At 42.7% G+C, this 20,535-nt stretch overlaps 1 protein-coding gene across 1 annotated transcript; it reads right to left on the minus strand.

The window, feature by feature from the left end:
• Window positions 1–4,252: 4,252 nt before the first annotated feature.
• Window positions 4,253–5,365, minus strand: LOC147005567 (TD and POZ domain-containing protein 4-like). Its single transcript, XM_085835302.1, has one exon. The coding sequence runs from the start codon at window positions 5,363–5,365 to the stop codon at window positions 4,253–4,255; it is 1,113 nt and encodes a 370-aa protein (XP_085691428.1).
• Window positions 5,366–20,535: the final 15,170 nt, after the last annotated feature.

A 20,535-nucleotide genomic window follows, 5' to 3' on the forward strand; every position in this document is an offset into this window, starting at 1 on the left:
AAGGGTGCTGCCTCAGCAGCTCTGTGGCTCCCGCCTGTCCCAGAAGCCGTCTGCCCCCGTGGTCCCCACTCTGACCTGTAGAGACTAAGCTCGGCGGAGTCCCGGAGCCAAGATGGCGCTCCCTGCAGGGCAGGTCACTGTCCTCCGACTGGGAGGGTGCCGGATGTCTGCGGCCCCAAAAGGGTGCTGCCTCAGCGGCTCTGTGGCTCCCGCCTGTCCCAGAAGCTGTCTGCCTCTGTGGTCCTCACTCTAACCTGTAGACTAAGTTCGGCGGAGTCCCTGAGCCAAGATGGCGCTCTCTGCAGGGCAGGTCTCTGTCCTCCGGCTGGGAGGGTGCCGGAAGTCTGCGGCCCCAAAAGGGTGCTGCCTCAGCGGCTCTGTGGCTCCTGCCTGTCCCAGAAGCCGTCTGCCCCCGTGGTCCCCACTCTGACCTGTAGAGACTAAGCTCGGTGGAGTCCCGGAGCCAAGATGGCGCTCCCTGCAGGGCAGGTCACTGTCCTCCGACTGGGAGGGTGCCGGATGTCTGCGGCCCCAAAAGGGTGCTGCCTCAGCGGCTCTGTGGCTCCCGCCTGTCCCAGAAGCTGTCTGCCTCTGTGGTCCTCACTCTAACCTGTAGACTAAGTTCGGCGGAGTCCCGGAGCCAAGATGGCGCTCGCTGCAGGGCAGGTCACTGTCCTCCGACTGGGAGGGTGCCGGATGTCTGCGGCCCCTAAAGGGTGCTGCCTCAGCAGCTCTGTGGCTCCCGCCTGTCCCAGAAGCCGTCTGCCCCCGTCGTCTTATTGCTCTTAAGTGCTCTATTTAATAGGTATATATTCAGAATTGACAACCTCATCTTGTCTGCATTTTAGTGAAATTTCTGCTAGCTTTTCTCCATTTAAGTTGATGTTGGCTATATGCTTGCTCTAAACTGCCCTTTTTTTTTTATATATTCAGCTACATCCCTTCTGTCTCTTGGGACTTTTGTCATGGAAGGTGTTGAATTTTGTCAGAGTCTTTTTCTGCATCTAATGAGATGATCGTGTGGCTTTTGTCTTTCAGTTTTTTCATATGGCAGATTGTAGTACTAGTGTTGAAGCTCCTGTGCCAGCTTCTCCATCTACTCCTATACCAATCAGGGTGGGTAATACTATAGCGGGTACAGCAACACTTTCTGCCTTGTGAGCTGTGGAGTCTAATTTATTGGGAATGCTTTTCCCTGTATAGTAAGTTATTGGGTGAACTAGCTGTGCCAGGAAACAGAAATCAGATGATACATTTACAACTAGGGTATGTATGTACAAGCCCACCAAGTATCCTCTGGAGGAAAGAAGTACTCATATTCTATATTGGCCAGAGGTACAATGGAATAGCAGAGATGTGAATGTTCTAAGGGTATCTGATTTCCAATAAAAAGACTTTCTGTTATTGCCTCTAAGGTCAGCTTACCTCTTTCTGATTGCTGGCTTGTACACTGAGTACTCTCTGTAATCTTTGAGTAGTTTCCAGGGACAGCTGTTCTATCACAGTAGGTGGGTTGGGCATTTAAGCATAACTAACAGTCCTGTGACAATTCAGGACAAGAGGAGTTAAGTTTCTGGAAAGGAGCTTTCACAAATGCAGGGGTGCTGATGTAAGGGGTGTAGTGAGATGTGTTCGAGACAGGAAGTGACTAGTGAAGTTGGTGACTCTCACATTAGGGTAGGTGTGGGCATAGGCAGAGGCAAGGGCCTGAATTCCTGCCTCTCCAGGACTTTATTGCGTCCAGTGGTTACCCCTGGAATCTAACAACTTGTCAGACAGAGAAGAGAGTTTTTCTAATGGTTACCCCTAGAATCTGCCCAGATTCTTGAATATCCTCTCAGTCCTCAAATATAACCTGAATGCTGTCTGGTGGCCTGTTTTCTTCTTTTAGTGAAGCTGAGTGTCAGGTGGTTACAAGGTGAGTATGCATGAGAGAAACAGGGAGGTTTTTTCCTTTTTCTTTTCTTGGATATTTTCTTTATTTACATTTCAAATGTTATCAGCTTTCCAGGCCATCCTTCTGGAAACTCCGTATTCCCACCCCCTGCCTCTGTGAGAGTGTTCCCCCACCTCTGCACCCACTCCTGCCTCCCTCCTAGGCATTCCCCTACACTGGGTCTTTGATTCTCCACAGGACCAAGGACCGCTCCTAGCATTGATGTCCAACAAGACTATCCTCTGCCTCACACACAGCTGGAGCCATGTGTCCCTCCATGTATATTCTCTGGTGTTTGGTTCGACTAGCTTGATGAAATCAGATTTTAACAAGAGTACCAGTAGATGGAGCCTGTGCTTTCATAATCCCATTGTGCACAGTAGTAATCTGAAGCTCCTTCATAAGCTCTGGGTGCATGTAAAAATATTGGTTTTTGAGGTATTTTCTCCCATAGAGGTCTAACTTGTGATGCAACAAATCTTCCAGATCAAAGTAAGTATGGGAACCAAGTCAGAAGCAGGGCAGTGTGGCTGACCTGGTGGATGATGAAATTTTGGTCAATGTTAGCAATTATCCAAGTGAGGATGAGGGGCTGTTGGATTGTAACTCTGATGGTTCCAAGATGCAGGCATAAAGTGAGCAGAATTAAGAATGATGAAGGGACAACTTTAGCAGATCACCTGGGTATGGGATGACTTACCATTGTTCTTGTGTCAATACCTCTGGGAGCTTCATCTCCCTCCTGGCTGTCTTAACATGGGAGTGCTGTCTCCATGTCTGGATTCTATCTACCTTAACAGCTCTTATGGTGTGAGGCCCTTTCCAGTGGGAGGTAGGGAGACAGAATCATAAACATGGTGTATGGCAGGCCAGAGTTGCTTCTGGGGTCTATGGAGAGCTTTCAAGTATTTTAAGAACATATATTGGTCATATTTGGCTAGAATGATAGGACTGGCAGTTAGCAAGCATGGGAGGAAATTTCCCATATAGGATCTCAAAGCAGGTAAGATCTAAAGTACAAGGAGTATTCCTGGCCTTATACAAGAAATAATGTAGGAGAGAAAACCAGTCACCACCAGTTTCAATGGTTAATTTAGTCAAGGCCTCCTTCAAGATTCTATTCTTCCTCTGCCCTAATAAGCTTAAACATAAGGCTGTGATCATTAACCTTTTTTACTATTGTAAATCTTTAAATTAATATTAAAGTTATTATTTACCATGGCAGGATAGAAGTAGGAGACCTTATGTCAGGATGTTCTAAGGTGAGGAGGCAGTGAGGTAGAAATTGCCTATAACAAAGATTATTAGTTTTGATTTGATGGGGGCTAGAACCTACCAGGACTTGTCCTAGGTCAGCAGACCAAGACAGAAAACCTCAGAGACCACAAATAATACATGTAAATAAAAGTTACTTTTACAGGAAATTATTTGAAAGTTGCCTGGGATGTCACTGCTGAAGGTAAATATTTTTAAGGCATCTTTGGTTTAAGTGTCCAGAAACTGAAAGACAGCCCCTGATTCTCTTGTGGGCACTGTGGCAGGGGTGGGGGTGGGGTGAATAACTTAGGCAGAAGCCTTAGCTCCAGGACCATAAGGGAATGCCTACTGTGTCATGTAGGTGAATTATTACCATTTTCGGGGTTCAGACCTCAGCTCCACTGGAGACCAGACTGTCAATGCATAGCCCAATTCCCCACATACTTCCTCCAACTTGACCACAGTTCCTAGTAGTGTCAATTCCCATGGGCCATGCTTATTCAAACCAAACTGAGTTGTTTTATTTTATTTTATTTTATTTTAAACTCCAGATTGTATTCCATCCCCCCAGTCAATCCCCATACCAAATCCCATACCTCCTCCCTGTACAAGGATGCCCCCACGTCCAACCCACACCCCAAACTGAGTTTAAAAGAAAACAAAGCCTTCTTTCCCCTTCACTTCTCTTAAGAATAAACATTCATGTTTGATTTCTCCTTTCCTCTGAGCCCCTGGTCATCTTTTCTGTTAGTCCAATGAGGACACATTTCTCTGAAGAAACCCTTTTGGTCTGTGCTTCAGGAGAGTACCTAAGTTCAATCCCAGATTCCAAGACATCAGACAAAAATGAGAAGATCAACAGAATACATGCCAGGTAGACTGTCCCAGATTCCAATGCTGTCCATTTTCCCACCCACCATTCCAACATATTTAGAACTATTGCAAATCCACCATGCTGCCCTCCCCCAGATTCAGTGTAAATGTTCCAGCACTACCATTGTCTGAGGAGGAGTCACTGGGAAGAATACTTCCCAGTTGCTGTTGGAAGACAGGTGTAGGTCATAGCTGATTCGGTCTTAAAGACCACTTAAGTTGTTTGAAAGAGAGTGCCCAGAAAACACGCTGTGCAGAAGCCAGAGAGTGAAATGCTTCAGCCACCAAGTGGGGATGTGATCCCCTCATTGACATCCACCCTGAGGTCTTAGAGACCTCGGAAGCATAAACTATAATGAAATCCAGAGCCTGAGTCTTCAGGTGCTCTGTGCTGTGGAGGTCAGCCACAATGAGAGTGTGTGCAGCATTCTCCACAGAGAGGTTCCTGCAGAGGGCATCCTCACACATGACCATCAAGCCCTCCAGGCCATACCTGTCAGCAGCTGCCAGCAGATCACAGGCCATGGAGTGGCTGTGGAGGTGTGGCACCTTCCCTGTGTAGATGAAGCCCATCATCTCCTTGAAGACTTGGGGATCCAGGTCATGGATCTCAACACGGTTTGTTAGTCTATCCTCCATTTCATTTTCAAACATGGCTCTGAAAACTGGAGAGCGAGCTGCCAGGATGGCCTTGTGAGCCCTGAATTCATGGCCAGCTACCAACAGGGAGTAGTCTGTGAAGAGGGAATTCTCCCACAGCTCCCCTAGTTCATCTTCCAATGTGCACCTTGGAACCTTGATTGCAGGTCTTGGGTTCTGTCCAGAAATGCTGAAGGAGTCTTGGAGTATGCTCACCTTGCAGAGGAGGGTAAATTTGTCATCTGGTGTTAGCACTTGGGCTGGAGACAAGAAGGAACCTCGAGTGATGAACTTTTCGAATCCAAAGGGCTGGTGTGGCTGTATTCTAGAAAAGCTTGGGATCCTTTCTATATTGCAATTTTCACCCTTGGCATTTAAGATACAAACCTCGAACTTTGCCCAAACTGAGCCCTTTTCACAGCTGAGCAAAATCAGATAAAGTGACACATAATCTTTGTTTTTCTCATCAACCCCGGTTGGGTATACTCTCAAACACCATGTCATTTTGTCATTGTCCTCTGATGAGAACACTGGGCTTGTAATATATTCCTCCATTTCCTCAACAAAAAAAGAGAAGTTGCTAATGGTCCACCTGTAGCAGAATTTCAGTTCATGGCTCCATGTGTCGTCCCTGGTCTTGGCTTCCAGTTCCCCTGACATTTCTGCTTGATGTACTTTGGATTTAAAACTGGAACCTGAAAAGAAGAACTAGATATTATTTACTCTTTACAGTATAGGATACAATAATAGATAATTTTTAGATTTGTTTTAATTTCTCCTAAGTAGCCCCTTCTATGATGTTGAAAACTTGTGTCATTCTAAAATTTTCTGTCTAGAATTCAGTATTAATTTCTTTATCTGCCCCTCTCTTCTCATCCCTACTCAACTCCCCTTCCCATGCTCTAAATAAACTGTATTCTATATTAAACCTGTCATATGGCTGATACCTCAGGGGGAAGGGATGCCTCAACATGGGTCCGCCATGGCACCACTCTCACCCTCACAATACCTTGCTCTAACAAACTAGTCCTGGATTTCTTTTTGTAAAACACAACATTGGTGTTGTGACTCAGATTTAAAAACTTGCAGGTTAACATCTCCTGCTGCCATATGAACTTTCCAGCTAACAGATCGCTTGCTAGAAAGATTCATCCAAACACCATCAAATTGGTAAGCCCCCTCTCTGACACTGGTCAGTGTAAATATCCCCTGGACCCAAGGAGGGATGTTGAGCTCACAGCCACCCTGTGGTGTCCTGTGGATGGGGACATTCACAGTCTTTATGCTTGTCCTCCTTGCTGACTCCTCATTTTAGGATATTTTCCCTTGAGTGAGATATCCTTTCTCCTATGTCATTTCCTTTCCTCACTGCTGTGAAACCCAAGGCCTGGGTAAACCACACTCCTCACTCCCCTCTCAGGTACTAACCTGAGATCAGATCCCAGTTGTCAGCTTGAGGTCTTGGTGATCTATCCCTCCTGCTGTTTTAGTTATTAACTTATCCTCAGGATGCTGGTAGGGGAAATTAGTAACTGCCACTCTCACCCAGAAAGAGTATGTCTACCTATTCCCTCCCAGGCTTCCTATTGGAATGCCTCCCACTCTTTTTTTTTTTTTAAAGATTTATTTATTATTATATCTAAGTACACTGTAGCTGTCTTCAGATGCACCAGAAGAGAGTATAAGACCTCATTACGGATGGTTGTGAGCCACCATGTGGTTGCTGGGATTTGAACTCAGGACCTTCGGAAGAGCAGTCAGTGCTCTTAACCACTGAGCCATCTCTCCAGCCCCTGCCTCCCACTCTTAAAGGCTTCCAAATTCACAGGCTAAATTTGGCCCCAAATGTGCACTAATGAAAAACTCCACATGGCTGTTTAAGGGCACTTAGAAAAAACAAAAACAAAAACATCTGCAACTTTCTCCATAGCCATCCAGAAAAGTAGAAAGATTGCTATGTAGGGTCCCCTCTGACCACCTCCATCTCTTGACGCTTTATTGCTTTGCTCTCCCTCCCTCATATAGGCACATCAATAAGACTGCCTAGATTGTGGTATGATAACCACTGAGAAAGTGTTCTCCCATGATTCTGCTGTTGCCTCTGTGGCTGCCTCCAGCCTCCTCTCTCTGCTTTCCCCCTTGATTTCTTGCTCCCTGCCAGACCCAAAACCATGGGGCATAAAAACATGCTGTGCTAGAGCAGAGTTGTAGGCAGACAGAGCACAGCTGCAAGTGCTGCCTTTACTCCCCCCACACCCAAGGTGCTTGCTTTCTTACCCTGCCCCACTTGTGACCTGCTCACACCAGGTTGAGCCTCCGCCTATGCTCATGTGCTCTGGATACAGCAACAGAGGCTGAATACAGTGAAAGGAGAGACCTCTTGTCCATCAGATAAAACATGCCCATTTTCTCTATGTGTTGTCTTTTTATATGTTTTTATCTATTGATATACAATTATTTCTGCCATTCCAACATATAACAAACATGTGATATTGCTCCAGGCAGAGCTGTAGCTTCAGCACTATTTAGTTTGGGGGCAATCTTGTGAATGTCTGCCATCTTTTTTTTGTGGGCAGATAGTTTTTCTATGCTATTGCTTCAGTGCCATCTTAGCTAAGGGAGGTCACATGACTGGCTGTAGCTCCAGTGCCATCTTAGTTAATGACAGTCCCATGATCACCTATCCATCATCTTTGTTATGGGCAGTTCCTACCTCACTGCCTCCTCACCTTAGAACATCCTTAGGGTCTCTGATTTTTATCCTGCCTTGGTAAATAATAATTTAAAAATTAATTTAAAGATTTGTAACAGTAAAAAGATTAAATATCACTGCTTTAAGTTAAAGATTGCCTAACTCAGATATTCTTAATAGATACTAGCTCTCAATCTTCCCAGAAACTGCTAAATGTAACGGTAAATGTTTAAGCTTATTAGGACAGATAGAGACACCAGAGCATAACAGTTACACCCCCACCCCCACCAAGGTGTCTGAGAAGATAGGCACAGTGACAACAAGACTGCCTAGATGGTGTTAGGATAACCACTGAGAAACTGTGCTCATTGCCTTCCCACTGCCTGGGCTCAGCCTATACTGTTGTCAACCTGAGGATACCCAGGGAGTTCAATGTCTAACATTGCCTAGGACAAGGTGAGTCATTTCTCCCAAGTTCCTACTCCACAGGAAAAAGCTCCTTGTCTTCTGGGCCTACTGGACACACTGACTCTGCCTGAGTTGCAATGGAGAATGCAGGGACCTGGGAAAACAGTTTAGGTAGTGGACTATTGACCAACCTCTGTCATTATAATTCATGACATCTAGATTGTAATTTATTTTTCCTACATGTATAACTACATTGACAACTAAGCTAAAACAGACCTCTAGCTCCTTACCCAAAGGTAATCGACCACCTTTTAGCTTATTAATCAATTTTTTTTACTAATTTCAACTACCAGATCTCTTATTAAAGACAGGTTTGACTTACTCACATGCTTCATGATAAAGGATACACAGTTCAGATGTAACCTTTCTCAGATATAACCTTCTGTAACTTCCTTTTTGAAACTCAGTTCCCAGTGACTAAATACTTCATACCCCCCCTGTTAAGCCACTGTCCTAACATTAATCAATAGAGTTCTTATAAATTAGCCTAACCCTAATAAAACATTCCACTATATGATCTAACTTTTATAATCACAGGTTCAAATTTTAAGTTCCCGTTGATTGTCATTAACCCATAGACTTTGTGTCTCTTGTGCTAAATCTATACTATCAGCTGTCAATGTTACAAATATAAGTTTCCTTTGGTTGTCTTATAACTATAGACCTAATATGTTTCTCATGCTAAACTATATATGAATTATCATATTCACAAAGTCGTCAAAATTTCCAGTGTTTGTTGGTTTTTCAATACATACTTCAAAATGCTTCTCATTATACTACATGTGTGTGTGTGTGTATTCAGTATCCTAGATAGAAGAAAAAGCCCTCCTTGCTTCTTCTGCTCCACCAAAAGCTTTTGTCTTTCCTAAGCTCATCTTAAAGACTGTTCCTGCTGTTCACAAATTTATCTCTTTTGTATAAACTTACAAGCTCCAAGAAACACAATCAGATCTACCTCTCATGGACCAAACAGACTCCATTTGGATAAGTACACTTGCCAATGAATAGTCTACATTCCCACTTGCGACCTATTCCAGAAGGTGGAATTCCTCTCCTGTTCCCTGGAATTGGAACTTCCTTCACCCCAACCACCAATACCTAAGGGTTTCAAATGTACACCTAAGAAAAATTCTTTTTTCTCAAAATGTACTTAACTTTATTGTCTAATATATATATATATATATATATATATATATATATATATATATATATATATATATAACTTACTACTACTACCATCACCCATACCCACACCCACACTCACAAAGTTTCAGCATCTTGTCATGTCAAGGAGTTTACTTAAAATCAACACCCATAGTTGGGCGTGGTGCCGCATGCCTTTAATCCCAGCTCTCAGGAGATAGAGGCAGGCTGATTTCTGAGTTCGAGGCCAACCTGGTCTACAACGTGAGTTCCAGGACAGCCAGGGCTATAGAGAGAAACCCTGTCTCGAACCCCCCCCCAAAAAAAATCAACACCCATGACAGCTCCAGAGAAGCATCCCACATGCTCCAATCTACACTCACAGACAGATGCTTCAACTGGACCTGCTCCTTTTACTTACAGACGGTTCCACAGACTCTGGATAGCAAGGAAACAGCCAACTCTCCTAAGACTTGACCAACATCCCCATTCATACTTTCTTTGGTTTCCCAAAGATATGTCCTCCCAAAGTCAGCAGGAAATAGCTAAAGATCACAACGACCCTATTCCTGCTCCACCATCATCTCTGTCTTGTTTTTCCTTTTCTTTTAAAGAATCCAAAATGAAGGAAGTTTATGATTCTCTCTAGGCTCCACCCAACAGTTACCTGGCAGTACCCAGGAATGCCTGACTCACCATGAAAGGGGCTGTTTGCCCCCTTCCTCACTTTCTTCTTTTCTTTTATTCCCTAACTCTTTAACTACTTTCTCCCTCTCTTCTCTCACCCCTCCTACCTCGTTCTCCATGTGTTCCTGGCGAGCTTCTCCTCTTCTCTCTCTCTCTCTGTCTTTTTCTCTTTCTCTGCCTCTATACCCTTCTCATCCCTACTCAATTCCTCTTCCCATTCTCTAAATAAACCCTGTCTTATACTAATCTCTCTCTCTATATATATATATATATATATATATATATATATATATATATATATATATATATGTGTGTGTGTGTGTGTGTGTGTGTGTGTGTGTGTGTGTGTGTGTGTATATATAAACAAACATATCCTGGCTATCTTTTCATAAAACACAACGGTTACTATATTGAACTTTCTATGAGCTTGGAAAATGTTATATATTCTCATTTCAATTATATTGTATTAGTTAGGGTTCTGTAGAGAACCTACAGAATGAATTCCTTCATATTAATTGAAAGTGGATATATGAGAATAACATACAGGCTGAGGTCTATTTATTCCAACAATATCTAAAGCCAGTACTTACTCAGTCCACACGGTTTGAAGTCTCAGGTGTTCTTGAGTATATGCTGGAATTCTGAAGAAATAGACTCCAGTGCCAGGAAAGAATTGGGCTTGCTAGTAAAAAGAGAGCAAGCAGGCAAAGACAGAGTTTCCTTCTTCCAAGTGATTATTTATGCCTAGAGAAGAAGGTGTGGCCCAGTTGAAGGTGTGTCTTCTAGTCTCAAGATCTGGATGAAAGGTGTGTGTTTTCCTGTCTCAAAACTCAGATTAAAGGTGTGTGTTTTTCTATCTGAAAACCTGTATTTGAACTGGAACTATCTACTTCAACTTACAAAAAAATGTAAAAGTTATGCCTTCCAGTTTTGGGCCTTACTTAATTCAAGAGGTAGTCAAGATGGGAATAGGAAAAGCCATCAGCAGTGTATTTTGCATAATCTGGTCAATCTGCATAATCTGGTCAAACATGATGAGGAAATGGCTGTTTTCCTTAACTGTTCAGGAGTCTGAGTGTTCACAAAAAAGGAGGGCATGTGCTGGGCAGGAAGCAGAGCCCCAGTCCTCTGAAAGAGGCCTTCTTCTTTCCTGTGTGTTATTCTAATCGGACCTAAAAACCCTGTGATGACCCCTCCCAATTTAGTTGGTGGTCTTGTACTTCCCCCTCAGGAAATCCTCTTTGGAAATCCTCTTTCTTTCTTTCTTTCTTTCTTTCTTTCTTTCTTTCTTTCTTTCTTTCTTTCTTTCTTTCTTTCTTTCTTTCTTCCTTTCTTCCTTTCTTCCTTTCTTCCTTTCTTCCTTTCTTTTCTTCCTTTCTTTTTTTTTTTCAGAGACTGGGTTTCTCTGTATAGCTCTGGTTGTGCTGGAACTCACTTTCTAGACCAGGCTGGCCTCAAACTCAGGAAACCACCTGCCTCTGCCTCCCCAGTGCTGGGATTAAAGGCATGCACCACCACTGCCCAGCAGGAAATCCTTTTTTAAACTCACTTAAGGGTGTAGTTTAGGAATATCACAAATGCTTCTCAATTCAATCACTTTAATTCGTAGGATTCAGCTTTTTTTTTTTTTTTTTTTTTTTTTTTTTTTGAGAAAGAGTTTCTTTGTGTAGCCCTGGCTGTCCTAGAACTCACTCTGTAGACCAGGCTGGCCTCGAACTCAGAAATCCACCTGCCTCTGCCTCCCAAGTGCTGGGATTAAAGGCATACACCACCACTGCCCGGCTTTTTTTTTTTTTTTTTTTTTTTGGTTTTTTTTTTTTTTTTTTTGGATTCAGCTTTTCAATACCCCATAGTCTGCATCCTCTACAAGTGAAATTTGTGCTATTCAGGTTTGGAACTGCCATGCTTGCTCTGCTGTTCCTTAAAAGGGAGAGAGTATCCTGTTCTCCAAGGCCTCCAGCATACATTCAACAGATATAAAAGATTAGGGTTTGTTATTACTGCCCTCATGTAAAGTGACATGTAAAATTCTGCCTATATCCTCATCTTTTCAGTTGTCATGTCTTGGAGAGAGCTACAGCCTAGAGGACACAGAAGTAACTACCATAATTCAATTAGCTCCCCAGCTCCTAGCTCTCCGGTTTGTCTTGTTTTAATTTTGCTTATCCCTCAATATTGCATGAATAAATCAATTGATTTTGATTATTTATTCCTCCGTTAGACTTATTGCAATCTGTGAGTGTCGGGGATTCTGTATCTGGTGCTTTGGGGCCTCCATAGGAGGATCCCTTGTTTTAAATCTGACATTTGAAATGCTTGTAAATGATCACTTTGCAACCCTCCCTTTGCTGGAAAGGTGCTCTAAATTGTTGTTTTCTTAGGTCCGAGGAGCAGGCTCCTGTAGGGTGCAAGTTGCCTCTAACAGGAGAACTGAGACCCCGTGGGCAGGAATCATAGACTTTTCTCATGAATTCTCTGTCACAGAGTGGGACATGTGTAAGGTATTTTTTTTTTTTTTTTTTTTTTTTAGGGGGTGGAGGAGAGGAGAGATTTTACAGGTGACTTGCCAGAGTGAAAAGAATTTTGTACCACACTGGAGGAATATAGCCTGGGAAGAGTCCAAATACCAGAGAATGCAACTGGTCATTCCAAAACAAAACTGAGGAATGCACATAGAAAGCAAGACAGGTGGGTGGGAGAAGAGAGGGGAGGAGAGAGAAACAGAATGAGAAAGAGAGAGACAAGTGCAGAGAGAGATAGAGAGACAGAGAGTCACTAAACAGACAACCAGGTGTGACTGCCACACTTCTAGACTCCTGGAAAGAAGAAAATGTAGGGATGTCTTTCACAGTTTCTGGACACTGCTGTCTCAACTAAAGATGCGTTAGCCATAATTTTCTCCAGAGGTGACAGCCCAGGTACCTTTCAAATAATTTCCTGTAAAAGTAACTTTTATTTGCATGCATCAGTTGTCATCTCTGAGGCTTTCTGCCTTGGTCTGCTGACCTAGGACAAGTCCTGGAAGGTTCTAGCACCCATCACATCTAGGCTTAGAATGTTATTAGCTTCTGAGATTTACAGCTGAATAAGGTTACCACTTTCTGGCTGCCTGATTTAATTTCCTCTGTGTCAAAACTCTTCTCAACTGTAACTAACTCAGTCTGGCTTTTCTCAGCTTCTCCTGAATTGCTTACTTGGTCTCATAGTAACTTTCACAATCAATTGTAATCTTCTGGCTCCTCTCACTCTCTGGCTCCTTCTGTCTTTACCTGTGTCTCTCTTGTTCTCTCTTCAACCTGTCTCTATACCACTGTCCTTGTAAAACTGCCTTCTCTCCTCTTCTCTCTGCAGTGATCTCTTCCCTTTCCTGTTTCTTCTCACAACTGGTAAACATATCCTCTTCTGTTTAATCTTTCTCTGATTTTTCAGTTTCTCTAAACAGTGGTGCAGCCAGGCGGTGGTGGCACACACCTTTAATACCAGCACTTGGAGGCAGAGGCAGGGGGATTTCTGAGTTCAAGGCCAGCCTGGTCTACAGCGTGAGGTCCAGGACAGCCAGGGCTACACAGAGAAACACTGTCTCCAAAAAACAAACAAACAAACAAAAAATCAAAAACACTGGCGCTTCTTTCTACAAATGAACTACTTTCAGGTTTTGGAATTAAAGATGGGTACTAAGGGTTTGTCTGTATGGCAGAAGATTAATGGTGTGTGCCATAGCTGAGCCACTCCTATACTAAAAATATCTTTTTTTTTTTTTTTCTGGTAAGTAACACAATTTGGGGCTCACAGTGTGATTAAGTATGCTTTAACAGTTTCCTTGTTAGGTGGAGGTTTCAGGCTCCTTAAAGTATTTTAGGAACAAATTGATCAAAGGAAATCTTAGCAGTCTGGATCTCAGATTGAGCACCCTCTGGAATTTCTTGACCACTGCCCTCTTCCTTGCTCGGAGGGGCTCAGAGACCCTATAGTCTCAAAGTGTAGTCTCTGAAATTTCTGTGGAGCCTCCAGAAATGTTGTGGGATGTTCTTCTGAGAAGTCTCCTTTAACATTAATTTATTTTTTAATGGTATTTTCCCTTTAATTGAATTTTCTCTTATGTATTACATCCCAACACCAATTTCCCCTCACTCCTTTCCTCCAAGTCACTTCCTCCCAATATTCCCTCTTTCAAGTCCACTCCTTTGCTTCCATTCAGAAGACAGCAGGCCTCCCAGGGATGTCAACTAAACAGAATAGGTTACAATAAGACTGGGACATGTCCACTTGGTAAGGCAGACAAAGCAACCCAGTAGGAGGAAAGGGGTCTCAAAAGCAGGCAAAAGAGTCAGAGAAATGCAGCATAGAAAACAATCCAAGCTGTTGCTGTTGAAGGTGGTCTTGCCAGCCTACATGTTTTCTGCAGCTAGCTAGCTGCTGAGCCTCCCAGACCTACCCAGTGCAGCCACCCTCTTTGGCTAGCCAGCAGAAAGCCGGCTGCCACTCACAGAAATCCCCTTATCCCCGTAAAATGAAAACTCCAGAGACTTGTAATTTATTAGCTATATTTATGTATGTATGTATGTATGTATGTATGTATGTTTATTTATTTATTTATTTATTTATTTATTTATTTATTTATTTAGTTGTTGTTGTTGTTGTTTTTTCGACATAGGGTTTCTTTGTGTAGCTCTGGCTGTCCTGGAACTGACTCTGTAGACCAGGCTGGCCTCGAACTCAGAGCTCCACCTGCCTCTGCCTCCTAAGTGCTAGGATCAAAGGTGTGCACAACCACTGCCTGGCAAACAGCCAGATTTATAACAGTAAATCCTCAACCCCCAAAATGCCCATACATAGAACTCAAAACTTTATTGATATAAATACAAGCTATATTCCTAGATGGAGCAAATGTACCCTACATTACTCTATTGCCACTGTAAGATATCTATAGCTACCAGTGCCTCTTTCAGGCCATGTGGTTCTGGTTCATCTTTTTCACCTATTTTTTCTTCATCTCCTGTTTCCTCTCTCCCTCTCCCTGTCCCAGACTCCCCCTTCTCCAAAACTTTCAGCTCCTCTCTCTCCTTCTACTTCCCAATCCCAGTCTTTAGCCTTATCTCACTAATTAAGGTTTCACCTGACTGTCAGCTCCTGAGTATGGGCACATTTGAAGGAACAGAACATACAAATAGCAATCCACAGCAGAGACAGACCCTCCTCCTACTGTTAGGAATCACACCAGAACACCAAGCTACTCAACCATTTTTATGTCTATCTATATTTATATATACATATCTATAACTACATGTCTATCTATCTATCTATCTATCTATCTATCTATCTATCTATCTATACATATGCGCATGCACACATGCACAGGGTCGGGTCTAGAGTCTGAACTGATTTGGGCTCCCTGTTTAGGCTCTTTGAGCCTCCATGGGACTAGGTTAGGTTAGTTGATTCTGTGAGCCCTGTACTTGCGGTGTCCTTAACACTTCTACCTTCACCAGGCTTAGTGGTGCGTGCCTTTGATCCCAGCACTTGGGAGGCAGAGGCAGGAAGATCTCTGAGTTTGAGGCCAGCCTGGTCTACAGAGTGAGTTCCAGGACAGCCAAGGCTACACAGAGAAACCCTATCTCGAAAAACAAACAAACAAACAAACAAACACACTTCTACCTTCTAAAATCCTTCCTCCTCTTCTTTTGCAGGATTCTCTGACTTCTGCCTAATATGTGGCTGTAGGTCTCTTCTTCTGCTCCCATCCAGTGCTGGATGAAGCTTCTCTAGTGATGATTATGCTAGGCTCCTGTCTACAAGTATAGTAGAGTATCATCAGGAATCACTCCATTGACTTTTTTTCCAGTTGTGTTTGCTTCTCTCTTAGTTCTCTAGACTATCCATCCTCTGGTTCCTATGGGCTCCTAATTGAGGCATGGGTCTCAGGTTGTACAAGACACTTGTCCACTCTCACAATTTCTGTGTGATTATTACTCTAGGGCTCCTTCCATGTGGATATTGTAGTTTGTAGTTTCTGTGGCTGGGTTGGTGTTCCAATCCCTCCACTGGAAGCCATGCCTGGTTACAGAAGAGGGCCAGTTCAGACTCCATATCCCTACTAAGGGTTTTTGCTAGGATTCCCCTTGTAGATTCCATGGAGATTCCATTGCACTGGAGTTCTTTTTAACTCCTGAAATGATTCTAAATTCCAGTGATCTCTCCCAGTACTCTCTCCTCCCATTATGTTCCCTCATCTTTGCTTTATCCATCTCCACCTGCCCATAGTTCCCAGGAAATCTATTCTATTGTCCTTTGCTGGAGAGATCCCTGCATTCTACACTTGAGCTCTCCTTGGTATTAATACTATGGGTTTGTTGTATGACTATCCTTTGCATTATATCTAATAGCCACTTTCTTTTTTAAAAAATATTTTTATTAGGTATTTTCCTCATTTGTATTTCCAATGCTATCCCAAAAGTCCCCCATACCCTCCCCCCCATCCCCCTACCCACCCACTCCCACTTTTGGCCCCGGCTTTTCCCTGTACTAGGGCATATAAAGATTGCAAGTCCAATGGGCCTCTCTTTCCATTAATGGACGACTAGGCCATTTTTTGATACATATGCAGCTAGAGTCAAGAGCTCCGGGGTACTGGTTAGTTCATAATGTTGTTCCACTTATAGGGCTGAAGATCTCTTTAGCTCCTTGGGTACTTTCTCTAGCTCCTCCATTGGGGGCTCTGTGATCCATCCAATAACTGACTGTGAGCATCCACTTTGGTGTTTGCTAGGCCCCAGCATAGTCTCACAAGAGACAACTATATCAGGGTCCTTTCAGCAAAATCTTGTTAGTGTATGCAATGGTGTCAGTGTTTGGAAGCTGATTATGGGATGGATCCCCGGATATGGCAGTCTCTAGATGGTCCGTCCTTTCGTCACAGCTCCAAACTTTGTCTCTGTAACTCCTTCCATGGGTGTTTTGTTCCCAATTCTAAGAAGGGGCAAAGTGACCTAAAGCTTTACTACAAAGGAATTGTGATAAAAACTGCATGGTACTGGTATAGCAACAGACAAGTAGACCAATGGAACAGAATTGTAGAGCCAGATTAGAACCCACACACGTATGGTCACTTGATCTTTGACAAGGGAGCTAAAACCATCCAGTGGAAAAAAGACAGCATTTTCAACAAATAGTGCTGGCACAACTGGCGTTTCTCATGTAGAAGAATGCGAATTGATCCATTCCTATCTCCTTGTACTAAGGTCAAATCTAAGTGGATTAAGGAACTCCACATAAAACCAGAGACACTGAAACTTATAGAGGAGAAAGTAGGGAAAAGCCTTGAAGATATGGGTACAGGGGAAAAATTCCTGATTAGAACAGCAATGGCTTGTGCTGTAAGATCGAGAATCAATAAATGGGACCTCATAAAGTTGCAAAGCTTCTGCAAGGCAAAAGACACCGTCAATAAGACAAAAAGTCCACCAACAGATTGGGAAAGGATCTTTATCTATCCTAAATTAGATAGGGGACTAATATCCAATATATATAAAGAACTCAAGAAGGTGAACTACAGAAAATCAAATAACCCCATTAAAAAATGCGGCTCAGAACTGAACAAAGAATTCTCACCTGGGGAATACCGAATGGCAGAGAAGCACCTGAAAAAATGTTCAACATCCTTAATCATCAGGGAAATGCAAATCAAAACAACCCTGAGATTCCACCTCACACCAGTCAGAATGGCTAAGATCAAAAATTCAGGTGACAGCAGATGCTGGCGAGGATGTAGGGAAAGAGGAACACTCCTCCATTGTTGGTGGGATTGCAAGCTTGTACAACCACTCTGGAAATCAGTCTAGCGGTTCCTCACAAAATTGGACATAGTACTACCGGAGGATCCCACAATACCTCTCCTGGGCATATATCCAGAAGATGTTCCAACCAGTAAGAAGGACACATGCTCCACTATGTTCATAGCAGCCTTATTTATAATAGCCAGAAGCTGGAAAGAACCCAGATGCCCCTCAACAGAGGAATGGATACAGAAAATGTGGTACATTTACACAATGGAGTACTACTCAGCTATTAAAAAGAATGAATTTATGAAATTCCTAGGCAAATGGATGGACCTAGAGGGCATCATCCTGAGTGAGGTAACCCAATCACAAAGGAACTCACACAATATGTACTCACTGATAAGTGGATATTAGCCCAGAAACTTAGGATACACAAGATATAAGCTACAATTTGTTAATAGCCACTTTCAAGTGAGTTGATTCCATGTATAAATTTCTGGGACTGGGTTACTTCACTAAGGAAAAATACTTCTATACATTTGCCTGCAAGATTTATGATATTATTCTTCTATTTCAATCTAGTAATGCTCTATTGTGTACATGTGCCAATTCTCCTTACCCATCCTTCTGTTGAGGGTTATCTAGGTTTCCTGTTTCTGAGTATTATGACTAAAGCTGCTATGAACATATTTAAGCAAATGTTCTTGTGGTAGGATGGATTGTCCTTTGTGTATATGTCCAGGAGTGGGATAGCTGGGTCTTGAGGTAGATGGATTTTCAATTATCCGAAAAACCATCATATTGATTTCCAAGGTGGCTGTACAAATTAGCATTTCCACCAGCAATGGAGGAGTGTATTTGCTCCACAGCCTTACCTGCATGAGCTCTCACTTGTGTTTTTTATCTTAGCCACTCTGAAAGGTATAAGATGGAATCTTGGAGTCATTTTGATTTGCATTTTGTTGCATTTCCTGCTGACCAAGAATGTTAAACACGTCTTTAAATGTTTCTCAGATATTTGAGATTCCTCTATTCAGAATTTTCTGTTCAGGTCTATACCCCATTTTAAATTGGTTTATTTGGTTTGATAATGTCTAGATTCTTGAGTTCTTTATATATTTTGTGAATTAGTCTTTTTTCAGATGTTGGGTTGGTGAAACACCTGCATTTCAATAGGCTGCCATCTTGTCCAATTAACACTGTCAAAATGCCTTACAGAGAAGCATTTCAGTTCCATGAAGTCCCACTTATAATTGTTGATCTTAGTGCCTGGGCTGTTGGTGTTGGGCTCAGCAAGTGTCAATGCACTCAAGGCTATTCCTGTAAACATTTCCAGTAGAGGAAGTGATAACATACTTCTCTTGTCACCCAAACCGATCAGTATTAGTAATAGTTACAGAAGTGCATAATTACAACTGAATGTGGGTAAACAGAGAAAAGAGGGCCAGAGACTAGACTCCTGCATCCCAAACACCAAAGGTCTAGACATACACCTAAAAGAAGTGATTGTGCTTCCCTTTTCTGGTGCTCCAGAACTCTCAGAATTCATTTGTCATGTTTCCACACCACACAGACTTCTGCTGAGAGTAACAGAAAATATGGAGTTACAACTAAGTAGGTCTGAGGTTCAAGAGGTTGCTGTAGATTTAGGAACACTTGCTGCTGTTCAGAAGAACACAGGTTTCATTCCTAGAAAAAAAAAAAAAGACTCCTCACAAACATCTGGATGCCAGTCTCATGAAATGTATCACCTTCTTATTTCTGTGGGTAGCACACATGCAAATAGTGAACAAATACACATGCATAAGCATCATAAACATGAAATAAACTAAATTTCCAAAACATTGACTGAGACAATGAAAATTGAAAGGAGGGAGACAAGGTTTATATCAGAGTTGGGAGCAACAGTCAAGAAAGTCAGAGAGCAAACTTCTGTATTTTAATTTACTCTGATTTTGTTAAAATGTGTCCTTATACATAGTTACTGCTAATATTAATGAATTTTAATGTCCATAATGACATTACACTAAAACAGAAGCAGAGGAGGGCTACTTAGCAACACTTTTTGTCTCATTCTGAAAGTTCTCAAAGACTAATTTTTCCCCCATGCCCCTTTTTTCTTTTCTATTGAACATAGATGATTTTCATTTTTTTTGAATTATTTTTTTTATTAGGTATTTTCCTCATTTACATTTCCAATGCTATCCAAAAAGTCCCCAATACACTCCCCCCCCCACTCCCCTACCCACCAACTCCCACATTTTGGCCCTGGCATTCCCCTGTACTGGGGCATATAAAGTTTGCAAGTCCAATGGGCCTCTCTTTCCAGTGATGGCCTACTAGGCCATCTTTTGATACATATGCAGCTAGAGTCAAGAGGTCTGGGGTACTGGTTAGTTCATAATGTTGTTCCACCTATAGGGTTGCAGTTCCCTTTAGCTCCTTGGGTACTTTCTCTAGCTCATCCATTGGAGGCCCTATGATCCATCCAATAGCTGACTGTGAGCATCCGCTTCTGTGTTTGCTAGGCCCGGGCATTGTCTCACAAGAGACAGCTATATCTGGGTCCTTTCAGGAAAATCTTGCTAGTGTATGCAATGGTGTCAGCGTTTGGAAGCTGATTATGGGATGGATCCCTGGATATGGCAGTCTTTAGATGGTCCATCCTTTCGTCACAGCTCCAAACTTTATCTCTGTAACTCTTTCCATGGGTGTTTTGTTCCCAATTCTAAGAAGGGGCACAGTGTCCACACTTTGGTCTTCGCACTTCTTGAGTTTCATGCGTTTAACAAATTGTATCTTATATCTTGGGTATCCTAAGTTTTTGGGCTAATGTCTACTTATCAGTGAGTGCATATTGTGTGAGTTCCTTTGTGATTGTGTTACCTCACTCAGGATGATGCCCTCCAGTTCCATCCATTTGCCTATTCCTATTTTGAGGGGCATCTGGGTTCTTTCCAGCTTCTGGCTATTATAAATAAGGCTTCTATGAACTTAGTGGAGCATGTGTCCTTCTTACCAGTTGGAACATGTTCTGGATATATGCCCAGGAGAGGTATTGCTGG

The sequence above is a fragment of the Mus caroli genome, unplaced genomic scaffold, assembly GCF_978045245.1.
Source record: "Mus caroli unplaced genomic scaffold, Mus_caroli_1 scaffold_3, whole genome shotgun sequence".
Lineage (NCBI taxonomy): Eukaryota > Metazoa > Chordata > Mammalia > Rodentia > Muridae > Mus > Mus caroli.

Bases quoted from the DNA above. Each gene is read 5' to 3' on its own strand.
- LOC147005567 (XM_085835302.1), bottom strand. From the start codon at position 5,365: ATGTCAGGGGAACTGGAAGCCAAGACCAGGGACGACACATGGAGCCAT.